Source organism: Procambarus clarkii, chromosome 53 (assembly GCF_040958095.1).
Source record: "Procambarus clarkii isolate CNS0578487 chromosome 53, FALCON_Pclarkii_2.0, whole genome shotgun sequence".
NCBI lineage: Eukaryota > Metazoa > Arthropoda > Malacostraca > Decapoda > Cambaridae > Procambarus > Procambarus clarkii.
The window spans coordinates 13212369-13225563 of NC_091202.1; the positions used below are offsets into that span (position 1 = coordinate 13212369).

The 13195-nt window shown below is 43.7% G+C and overlaps 1 protein-coding gene across 1 annotated transcript; it reads right to left on the minus strand.

The window, feature by feature from the left end:
- Window positions 1-3455: 3455 nt before the first annotated feature.
- Window positions 3456-5445, minus strand: LOC138352326 (uncharacterized). The gene is made up of 2 exons (XM_069304706.1): window positions 5056-5445; window positions 3456-3467 (listed from the first exon to the last, which is right to left on the minus strand). Exons 1-2 carry the CDS (start codon window positions 5443-5445, stop codon window positions 3456-3458), a joined length of 402 nt encoding a protein of 133 aa, XP_069160807.1.
- Between the last annotated feature and the right edge of the window lie 7750 nt (window positions 5446-13195).

Here is a 13195-nt window from a genome sequence, read left to right on the forward strand (position 1 = left end):
TAGTAGAGAATGCGACTGCTGCATACTTTGATCCATCAATGGACACTGAGTTAACGGTGGATGCTAGTCCTGTTGGATTAGGTGCTGTTTTAGCCCAACACAAACCTGGTCAACCAGATTCCAGAGTAGTAATTGCCTACGCCAGTCGTTCTCTCACAGATGTTGAGCAACGATACAGTCAGACAGAGAAGGAAGCTCTTGCTCTTGTATGGGGCTGTGAACACTTCAATGTGTATCTGCTTGGTGCACCCTTCACCACGATAGCCACTGACCACAAACCGTTGGAGACCATCTTCAATAATCCAAAGTCCAAACCACCAGCTCGCATTGAGAGATGGGCTCTTCGTCTGCAACCATACAACTTTACGGTGAAATACAAGCCGGGTGCAGGCAATCCCGCTGATTACATCAGTCGACATCCTGCCAACAGTTTCACCATCACCAAGCATCAGCAAGTTGCCGAGGAATATGTACACTCTGTAACCTGTGATGCAGTCCCTAAGGCTCTTACTCTTGATGAAATCCGTACTGCAACCCTAGAGGACCCAACTCTGCAAGCAACAGTGGATGCATTGACTAAGAAAAAGTTTCCACGCATCCCACCCTCAGGAGTTGACCAAGATGCATTCAAAGCACTTGAACGCATCCAGACAGAATTAAGTGTTACACAACAACGCGACACTGTGCTGCGAGGTACTCGTATCGTGATTCCAGCTGTTCTCCAGCAACGTGCTCTGAAGCTTGCACATCAAGGACACCAAGGTCTTGTTAGGACGAAACAGCTGCTACGAGAAAAGGTGTGGTTTCCTGGCATTGATCGTCAAGCAAAGGATATGCATGATGCCTGTGTCCCTTGCCAAGCTGCAGTGGATACTTCAAGACCAACACCTCTACAACCTTCACCACTACCTGCTGCACCATGGACGGAAGTATCGATGGACTTCTGTGGACCACTACCAACTGGAGAGTACTTGATGGTAGTCATTGATGATCACTCACGATATCCAGAAGTAGAAATCATCACTTCCACATCTGCAAAGGCTGTCATCCCGAAACTCGACAAGATCTTTTCAAACTTTGGCATTCCTGAAGTTGTCAAGACAGACAATGGACCGCCATTCAATGGACAAGACTTCGTCAACTTTGCTGAGCATATTGGATTCAAACACCGCCGTGTGATGCCACTACATCCTCAAGCAAATGGAGAAGTTGAGAGATTCATGCAACCTCTCATGAAAGCGGTACGCTGTGCTCATGCCGAAGGACGATCCTGGAAACAAGCTATGTATGCTTTTCTCAGGAACTACCGTGCAACACCACATGGAACACTGGGCAAGTCGCCTGGCGAACTTTTATTTGGACGTCCTATGAGAATCGCACTACCCGTCATGCCAGCCGAGGTAACGGATAAACGTCTCGCTCAGAAGGATGCACTAGCCAAGGGCAAAATGAAAATTGCTCATGATCAACGTGCAAAGGAACAGTTCATAAAGGTTGGTGACACTGTTCTCGTTAAAAAGAAAAAAATAGTTATAACCCGACAAACAATTCATCAAGGGATGTTATTGCATTTAAGGACTCTCGTCCTAAACGTCATGTTAAACGCCCTACACGATTTGATGATTAATTGTGTTCCTATGTAATGAAAAGTATTTACTTATTATGCTAAACTAAATTTAATATTGTTTGAATAATGCAGATATCTCATTCAATATTTTGTAACTTTGTATTACAGTTTCTTTCATGTTTAACATTGCATATGTATTTTTAACATTGAAATCCTTTGTGGAAAAGATTAAGTTGTTTAAATTCTTTGTGTGCTTAATTAATGTTAAATGTATGCAGTATCTCTTGATATGGTAATAACCTACTTTGTGTCAATAACTTTGCTTTGTGCTACAAGCATGGTAGACATCCTGTATTCATTCTTTTTAAAGAAAAGGAGGGATGTCATGTTCACAGAAAATGGTACCATCCGTTTTCTATGTGCGGCGGCTGAGACGGCAGAGGGAGGTAAACAATAGAGCGTACAGGACGCCCGCCAAGCTTGGTAGCTACTAGTCATGTAATCATATTAAGTATTAAAGTCAGTAACCAAGTCATGACTTTACATCAACCCTACAACCAAGACTTCCTCAGTAACATACAAACACCACACCTACGATCCTGCATTTCGCCCTAATGGTATCACAATCTGTCCTTCGAAGAGGCGCAAACAGCTGGTGTGGGACTACACATGTGTATCCACCCTGGTTAAGCCTATTTATCACTTAGTCTGGGTTCGTATCACGAATGTGTTGCACAAAGGGAAGCAGTAAAATCAAACTAATAAAATAAACTGGAATATCAGCACACTGGAATGTTGACCAATCCACACACTAGAAAATAAAGGGACAACGACGTTTCGGTCCGTCCTGGACCATTCTCCAGTCGATTGTGAAGTATAATTGTATGAACAACATACTTCAGCCACGTTATTGTGACTCATCGCCTGCATATCAGCCCACATTTGTTCTCATAGCATCTGAGACACTTGGCCCATGGGGCAAAGGCAACATGATCTTTTTCAGAGAATTGGGTTGCAGGCTCTTTGATACTACCAGAAACCCAAGAGCTGCCAGTTTCCTGTTTCAACAATTCAGTGTGGCAGTCCAGAGGGAAACGGACCCGGTTCGCTTCTTGTCTAGAGACTGAGGAGCTCAAAAACATCAACAACATTCAACCTTTCATTATATTCTCAAACTTGTATAAATATAAATAAGCAAATTTAAATATAAAAAAGGAGTATGCTAGGACAAACATGGTATCTGAATTGGGCGACTTAAAAATTTCCTCCAGGGAATAACATGCTTTTCTCCAAGGCTATGGATTCCCTTTCCCAATTAAAAGTAGCCCCTAAATATTTAAATCTCTCTCTCTTTCTTTAAATCTATATCTTTATCTATCTCAGTTTCTGTATCACTACATCTCAATATGTATCTCTCCTTCTGTATATCAGTTTCTATGTCTATCTCTCTCATTATAACTGTCTCTATCTCTGTATCACTCTTTCTTTATATATCTTTTCTGTATTTGTACATATCTATATCTGTATCTTTCTGAATCCCTGACTCTCTCATTTTCATTTTTAAAAAAAGATAATAAGTGTCTACCATTGCCATGAATACTCTGTTAGTGGGAGGAGCTTAGCGGTATGAAGTATTAACAAAATTGAATACTTACCCATTTGCCATTCTATTATCAAGTTAGTCATTTCATTATATAGCTAAATACCCCTAATTCATATGTAACTTACGAGTACTTAAAAACACTGGGGTCAAGTCATTGCATTAATCACTTCAAATAATGTCTAATATTTGGGGTGATATTTGTCTAATATTAATATTTACACTAATATTTGTTTAATATTAATATTTATACTAATATTTGTCTAATATTAATATATATTTCGTAATTTAAAGTCCAAGCTACAAAGAGAAGAATAAATGAGTTTAAGATAAATTCGTTTTTTGTGATATAACATTGGAATAGTTTTCTTTTTTTAAATTTTATGTGCACTTAAGCAGGCCACATGTTCCACCCCATCCACCAATACAGCTTAAATATTATATGCCTCAGAAAAACGGTGATATAATACTTATTGTGAATGCATCACAGAAACTGTATCTTATGGGAAAGCAAAGAAATCAGATTTAAAGAACATTTCGTTAGCGACACTTGCCCCATCCATGGGAAATGCAAATTCTTGAATTTTTTTTTTTTTAGATATATACAAGAGTTGATACATTCTTGTGCAGCCACTAGTACGCGTAGCGTTTCGGTCAGGTCCCTGGAATACGATCCCCGCCGCGAAGAATCGTTTTTACAACCAAGTACACATTTTGCTGTTGCGTTAAACAGAGGCTACACTTAAGGATTTGCGCCCAGTAAATCCTGCCCGGCCAGGATACGAACCCATGACAAAGCGTTCGCGGAACACCAGGCGAGTTTCTTACCACTACACCACGGAGACTGGTAGAAGGAAGACTAGGAAGATAAATATTTATTTTTATATACAAGAGGTCTTAAATTCTTTTGCAGCCAATATTACGCATAGCGTTTCAGACAGGTCCTAAATCTTAATTTAAGCTGGAATACGACCCTCTAAAACGTTAAACAACCAGGTACCCAATCACTGCTGTGTGAACTGAGATGTACAGTTAGGGACTGGTGCCTAGTCAATCCTCCCCGCCAAGGATACGAAGCCAGGCCAAATCATTACGCGGGGCGAGTGTGTTACCCCTATGACACGGGGTTTGCATTTATTTAATGTATATTTTATTTTTATTTAATTTATTTATATACAAGACGGTACCTTGAGTTTATGAGAGTACAAAGCACTGATATTTTACATTCTTGTAAAGCCACATATGATGACATATAGTAGGCTTCCGTCAATCCCGTGGGATTATGGAGTTGTGCCCTGGGTGTCTAGTTGTTGTAGTCTAGTTGGATGCAGCGCCTGCTGTGGCTGTGAAGGCCAACCCGAGAATGACAGTCCCGAGCGCAGATAAACGCCGAAGCGGGTGCGTCTAACAGTGGTAGAGACCTCCTCTGAAGTCTATTATCCTTCGAGTGCCTCTTCAGGTCATCCTCGAATTGCTGGATTCCCTTCAGCACTTTGCATCTCCAGACAGATCTGTCCGCAGCTGCTGCCTCCCAAGTGTTGATGTCGATGTTCATTTGCTTGAGGTCGCGTTTGCAGGCATCTTTGAAACGCAGCTGAGGTCTTCCGGTGGGTCTCCTTCCTGTTGCCAGTTCTCCATACAAGAGGTCCTTTGGTATGCGGCCATCGACCATGCGTGTGACATGTCCCAGCCATTGCATGCGTCTCTGCTTCAGGAGAGTGAACATTGAAGTGACTCCTGTTCTCTCGAGTACTGTGTTGTTGGTGACGTGGTCTTTCCATGTGATGTCAAGGATGCGTCTCAGGTTCCGCATGTGAAAGGTATTGAGCCATTTCTCCTGGTGAAAGTGCAGGGTCCAGGATTCCAGGCCGTAGAGAAGTGTACTCACCACACATGCTATGTAGACTTGTGCCTTGGTGTGCACTGTCAGTTTGGCATTTTCCCAAACGCGCTTTGTGAGCTTGGCCAGTGCTGTTGCGGCCTTCCCGATACGCCTGTTGAGTTCAGTGTCCAGGGAAAGGGTGTCTGAAAGTGTGGAGCCCAGATACACAAACTCGTGAACCGCCTCCAGCATATAACCTGAGATGTTTATGCAGGGTAGCTCATTGACGTCTTGCCCCATCACCTGAATCTTCTTCAGGCTGATTGTCAGGCCGAATGCGGAACAGGCTGTAGCAAAGCGGTTGAGTAGCTGCTGTAGGCCTTCTGCCGTGTGTGTGGTGATCACAGATTCGTCGGCGAAGAGGAACTCCCTGAGGATCTCCCTGAGAATTCGCATCTGTACTTTTGTCTTTGCTCGGAGTCTGGATAGTTTATAGAGCTTTCCATCAGATCTTGTACGGAGATAGATGCCCTCTGTGGTTGTTCCAAAGGCATGCTTAACGAGGATCGCGAAGAAGATGCCGAACAGGTTTGGAACAAGAACTCACCCCCCTGTTTAAAACACCACTGTTGATGTTGAATGGTTCAGAAGTTGAACCATGGTACACGACTGTTCCCTTCATGTCCTTGTGGAAGGATTGTATCATGCTGAGTAGGGTGGGTAGACAGCCAATTTTGGCCAAGATCTTGAAGAGTTCGTCTCTGCTCACGAGGTCAAAAGCCTTTGCAAGGTCAATGAAGGCGATGTACAAAGCTTTTCTCTGCTCCCAGCACTTTTCTTGAAACTGTCTCAGGAAGAACACCATGTCAGTGGTCGACCTCTGCTCGGAAACCGCACTGTGACTCAGGGTACACTCTTTCAGCAAGAATTTGAAGCCTGACCAAGACGACCCTGGCGAAGAGTTTGCCGACAACGCTGAGGAGGGAGATGCCGTGATAGTTAGTGACATTGCTTCTGTCACCTTTATTTTTGTAGAGAGTGATGATGTTTGCATCTATCATGTCTTGTGGCACCGAACCCTCCCTCCAGCACTCGCACAGAAGTTCATGAAGCTCAGATTTAAGTGTTCCACGAGCGCACTTGAGAACTTCAGGTGGAATCCCGTCGTCTCCTGGGGCCTTCCCTGAAGAAAGTGAATCTACTGCTTTCTCAACTACTTCCACAGTCGGTTCAAGATCAAGTTCTTCCATGATGGGCAGGTACTCGATTGCATCCAAGGCTTCTACGCTGACCAAGTTCTCTCTGGAGGAGTTCGGAGTAATGTTCCATCCAGCGATTCATCTGTTGATCACGGTATTTAATGATCTCCAGTAGCTGATTTCAAAGGAGCCGCCCTGTTTTGTGTAGGGCCTGTTACCTGTTTGATCCCTTCGTACATGCCTCTTATGTTGCCGACAGAGGCCACAGTCTGGATGCTGGAACAGAGTCGAAGCCAGTAATCGTTAGCACAGCACCTTGCAGTTTGTTGAACTCTACTGCGGGTAGTACGGAGGGTCTGTAGGTTCCTTTCTGAGGGCAGGTTCTTGTAGGATGAGAGAGCTCGTCTCTTTTCCTCTACGAGGGGTAACAGTTCTTCTGCACCGGCCTCGCACTAATCTGCTGACTTATTCTGCCTCTTACCGAAGGTGGACATAGCAGTGTTGAAAATAGTGCCCCCGAGATGTAACCACCTCTCACTTGCGCTATCGCAGGGTGGTACAGGAAGGGCATTTACCAGCGCAGCAGTGAATTCCTCCACCTCGTGAAGGTCACGGGTCTTGTTAACGTTAATGCGTGGTCTTCCCTCCATCTTTGCTCTGTGGATTTTGCGGGGCTGGAAATTTACTCTGCAAACGACGAGAGAGTGGTCAGTGTCGCAATCTGCGCTCTGGAAGCTGTGCGTCTCTTTAACGTTTCTCAGATTGCTACGTCCCGTAAGCACCAGGTCAAGTTGGTGCCAATGCTTAGACCTGGGGTGTCTCCAGGAAACCTTATGCTGGGGTTTGGTGTCGAAGAAGGAATTGGTAATGCAGAGATCATGACAGGAGCAGAACTCCAGGAGGCGCTGCCCACTCTCATTCATCTTCCTAAATCCAAACTGGCCCAGGCAGGAAGGCCAAGAGCTGTGATCAGAACCAACTCTCGCATTAAAGTCTCCCAGGAGGAAGACTGACTCTTGTTGAGGTATGTCTCTGAAAGTTAGGCCGAGGTCATCATAGAACTTGTCCTTCGCTTCGATAGAGGAGGTCAGTGTTGGTGCATAGGCATTGAAGAGGCTGACCATTTGTATGAAGCTGAAGTTTGATGATCCTTGCAGACCCCTCCGAGGGCAGTACTATGTACCCTAACAACCCGTTCCAGATGGCAAAGCCAACGCCATACTCCCTTACCTCTTCTGGAGGTTTGCCCTGCCAGAAGAAGGTATATTCCTTCTCTGGTATGCTGCCGGTCGCGGGCAGACGTGTCTCCTGCAGGGCGACTATGTCCATCTAGAGCCTGCATAGTTCATTGTTGATCACACTTGTCTTGCGGGGGTCGTTCACTTCCAGTAGATCTTCCGAGAGACCCGGTGTCAGGATCCTTACATTCATGTGCCCAGTTTGAGAGCTGAGTTTGTTTTCTTTTGCATTATGCATGGGTTGACGATCCGCTTATTGGATTGTGGCCGAAGCCCATCGCACCCGAGTGGAGCAGGCGGACCGTGGCGGGACAGCACCTTATTGGCTGGGGGCTACCCAGCTTGAGGCGGGCGGTAGCTGTCCTATGAAATCGGATGATTTCTCCCACCGACGGAAGCAACTCCTGACGCCTCACTCTACGCCAATTGAGTGATTGGCTTATCACTGGTAATTGTCGTTTCCCGTGTTGAGCCATCGCCAAGGCGATGCAGGAGTGTCCTTTCCAGAGCACAGGCCTGGGCAGTAATTATAGATAACTGGCTGTTGCCCATGCAGCAGATCCACCCTCTCCACGCCACCGATGGGATCCAAGGGAAGGGCAGGCGCCGATACGCTTGGCACAAGTATCGACATATATCATCATATATTTAGATATGCTACAAACTACAATATTTATTATACCACCAGATAAACAAAACTATAAGCTATATGTAATAATTAGGAGTAATAATTATTAATAATATTATTATTAAAGCAATAATTCTAAAAATAAGTGTTGTAATTAATAATTATTACTCTTCTGCTTGGTCATGAAGGAAGTCGGACTGATGGTCACGTCGGTGACCATACACCGACGTTATCATCACCGGAGTCACCATAACACCGACGTTATCATCACCAGAGTGACCATACACCGACGTTACCATCACCAGAGTGACCATCACCGACGTTATCATCACCAGAGTGACTATACACCGACGTTACCATCACCAGAGTGACCATACACCGACGTTACCATCACCAGAGTGACCATAACACCGACGTTATCATCACCGACGTTACCATCACCAGAGTGACCATACACCGACGTTATCATCACCAGAGTGACCATACACCGACGTTATCATCACCAGAGTGACCATAACACCGACGTTACCATCACCAGAGTGACCATCACCGACGTTATCATCACCAGAGTGACCATACACCGACGTTACCATCACCAGAGTGACCATACACCGACGTTATCATCACCAGAGTGACCAACACCGACGTTATCATCACCAGAGTGACCATCACCGACGTTACCATCACCAGAGTGACCATACACCGACGTTATCATCACCAGAGTGACCATACACCGACGTTACCATCACCAGAGTGACCATACACCGACGTTACCATCACCAGAGTGACCATATACCGACGTTATTATCACCAGAGTGACCATAACACCGACGTTATCATCACCAGAGTGACCATACACCGACGTTATCATCACCAGAGTGACCATACACCGACGTTACCATCACCAGAGTGACCATACACCGACGTTACCATCACCAGAGTGACCATACACCGACGTTATTATCACCAGAGTGACCATAACACCGACGTTATCATCACCAGAGTGACCATCACCGACGTTATCATCACCAGAGTGACCATAACACCGACTTTACCATCACCAGAGTGACCATACACCGACGTTATTATCACCAGAGTGACCATAACACCGACGTTATCATCACCAGAGTGACCATCACCGACGTTATCATCACCAGAGTGACCATACACCGCCGTTATCATCACCAGAGTGACCATCACCAGAGTGACCATAACACCGACGTTACCATCACCAGAGTGACCATCACCGACGTTATCATCACCAGAGTGACCATACACCGACGTTATCATCACCAGAGTGACCATACACCGACGTTACCATCACCGACGTTATCATCACCAGAGTGACCATACACCGACGTTATCATCACCAGAGTGACCATACACCGACGTTATCATCACCAGAGTGACCATCACCGACGTTATCATCACCAGAGTGACCATACGCCGACGTTACCATCACCAGAGTGACCAACACCGACGTTATCATCACCAGAGTGACCATCACCGACGTTATCATCACCAGAGTGACCATCACTGACTTTATCATCACCAGAGTGACCATCACCGACGTTATCATCACCAGAGTGACCATCACCGACGTTATCATCACCAGAGTGACCATAACACCGACGTTATCATCACCAGAGTGATAATCACCGACGTTATCATCACCAGAGTGACCATCACCGACGTTATCATCACCAGAGTGACCATAACATCGACGTTATCATCACCAGAGTGACCATCACCGACGTTACCATCATTAGAGTGACCATACACCGACGTTACCATCACCGACGTTATCGTCACCAGAGTGACCATCACCGACGTTACCATTATTAGAGTGACTATACACCGACGTTATCATCACCAGAGTGACCATACACCGACGTTATCATCACCAGAGTGACTATACACCGACGTTACCATCACCAGAGTGACCATACACCGACGTTACCATCACCGACGTTATCATCACCAGAGTGACCATACACCGACGTTACCATCACCGACGTTATCATCACCAGAGTGACCATCACTGACGTTATCATTACCAGAGTGACCATACACCGACGTTACCATCACCGACGTTATCATCACCAGAGTGACGATACAGATGTTACAATCACCAGAGTTACCATACACAAACCTAACCATCATCAGAGAGACCGAACTACAGCGTGACCATTCACGAGAGTGCGCATACACTACCGTGATCGTTAACCAACTGACCTTACATAAGGGTCACCATCACCAGTGACCATACACCAGTGAGTTCGCAGTGTATTCACACACCTGACTATCACGAGAGTGACCATATGCCAGCGTTAATTTCAGAAGTTACTTAACACCCGCTTGACCTTCACCAGAGATGTGGGAAATTATTCACTATTCTAATAATTGATCACATATGGCTAATCTGCCATAAATTTCCTTTATCAACCTGTATCAACCATCAGTCGCGACGTTGTGCGATGTTACGATCATGAAACCTGTCCTCAGGGAGGAAATCGGCTCATGGGAATGGATTGAGAATGACTACATAATTTTTGCTATTATCTATTCTATCCATGGTTATGTTAGGTTAACGTTACACTAAGTTAAGGTTAAGTTAGGTTAAGTTACATAAGGTTTGGTTTCATTATGTTTGGGTATGTTAATAAGGTGTATTATTGATGATAAAGTGATATTAGGAATTCAAAAACTATTTGAGAGTAGCTGAGAATTAGTTTAGGGAAAACCAAATTCTTCAAAGAAAACGTTTTAGCATAAAATTCATATTTTAAACGGGTAATTTATAATACAATAAAGGTTTTACTTAAGAATAATCTCTGTTTAGGACAAAAGTTCCCTTGCAAGTTTCAGGCAGACGATTACTAGAACTGTAATATGCTTTCAGTCCATCACAAATATACAGAAAAAACTATCCAGTTGGTTAGAGTTGGTGGTATGGTTTCTCATAGTAATGGATTTGCACTAATGATGGGCTCAATCATGTGTACTTAATTTTACTCTTTGGAGTATATATAAATCATTCACATAATATGATCATTTTATTTCAAATATATCTTAGTTCGAATGTTATATTTTTAACATAAATTAGTTAGATATATTTGTTGATAATTTAACAAACTTGATACCGGGAATCCACTCTCCTGCGTGAGGAAGACGCCATCTTGGAGGAGGAGATGGTGACAGCCTTTAGGTCCTTTTTCTGGGTAGTCTCCGGAAGGGCACCCTCTTGGCATCTGTGGTCTGACACCGTTCACATCTCTTTGACATGACCTTCAAGTTAAGGCAGGCCTTGACTTGATTGGGCATTCAATAAAGTGTGCCCAATCCCTTTATTGATTGTGATTGAGCACTCCTGTCTGGCTGCACAACTCTATCGTCTATGGTTGGTGGATTTTCCCTACTACCCCTGGTGCCCATACCAGGAGGATATTCTGGAACGTCTACTTCACTGTCTACGGTTTTATAGGCACGCATCAGTCTACAGAATTCTGTCTCTAGCTTGCAGATTCCGATCCTCACAGTTCTTGTTCTCCTTGACTCGACTCCTGGGAGGCGAGAGATGAAGACATCCGTCATGACATCCTTCACCACACCTTATGCTTTATTGGACACGTCCGTTGACTGACGAGGTTGTAGGGATCCCATCACTTTTCACAATTTCTCGGTATCATTAAGCCGGGATAAGACGAACAAGGATCGGATACCGAGACGCATCCGTTCCCTGATTTTCGTCGTCCTTAAATAAACAACAACACAGACGCCATGTTCTCAACAGAGCTGAACGAGTTTTTATGTGACTATTTCATTGCCACCATTCGAACAACACGAGCTCTGCTAGATATATATATATATTTAAACCTGATCGCTGTACACTTCTTGATTGAATTCGGAAGTTGTTCAGTGACCCAAGATTAAAATAAACCATGACATCTCAAGTTATATTGACCAAACCACACACTAGAAAGTAAAGGGACGACGACGTTTCAGTCCATCCTGGACCATTCTCAATTCGATTGTGGGAATGGTCGATCGACTTGAGAATGATCCAGGACGGACCGAAACGTCGTCGTCCGTTTACTTTCTAGTGTGTGGTTTGGTCTACATATTTCAGCCACGTTATTGTGTCTCCTCGTCTGCATCACAAGTTATTTAAATGAACAGTGTAGAAAATTGATACATGCTCGGCTCGAAGAAGAGCAAAGGGAGACTGAATTAATCAAGATAGAGACACAAGCATCCGGATACCCATATGTACAAATCAAGAGTGGTTGGTGGTGTTTTTGTCTCTTTAATTTGGATCCATGTTAAACGAGATGTAAACCACTAATCATATTCCTTGCAGAGAATATCAGTTATATAGCAGTCATTAAGCTTAACCAAAGTATCAGTGATTAAAGATTACATTAATTAGTGTGAACTGGCTGGATGTTGCTTCTAAAAGAACATATGAAAATCTGAAAGTCACAGCAGGACTGTTTTCGTCTTATAGGCTTTCTTCCCACAAGAACTTCATAAAGTCTCGATCTTCTTCCTGTAAACCAACTCTTAAAATGCTTTGCTTATGTCAGCTGTAAAGGCAAATTGGATTACTCTAAATCTCAGTGATATGTCATTAACTTTTGAGTCAAACTTGGACAAGTTACCAGGCAATCGTTAAGACTTGCTGCTTGTGGTCCAGTTTTAGAGTTATAGTTGAAAACTATCCTTAAATGAATAGTTATTTATTCCTGACAAACCGTCGTATGTAGCTAATAATGGCCAATTCTATTACAGTCATGTTTCACGACTTCTATGAAATTATTTTGTAACTGTTAAGCAATAATCTCATAATAGTTTTAAATGCTCTGGATTTTTTCTTAGCTTTGCTATTTTTTATTTGAATTAGCCCTATTAGCCATGCTATAGTTAGTGGGTAATGTATTATGGTTATTTTTCCAAGGTAACCTTACCTAATAATGCCCATATGTATACTGTTCAGTATCTAAATACTGATTATAAGCACATGAATCATGTGGGATTTATTGATCAGGAAGTATTCCTAGTGCATCAAGTTCCCACAATTTGTGAACAGATTAATGTCCATCACTAATCTTGTTAGAGATTTCTAGTAGTGACTGTTCTTT

Bases quoted from the DNA above. Each gene is read 5' to 3' on its own strand.
- LOC138352326 (XM_069304706.1), bottom strand. From the start codon at position 5,445: ATGCGAATTCTCAGGGAGATCCTCAGGGAGTTCCTCTTCGCCGACGAA.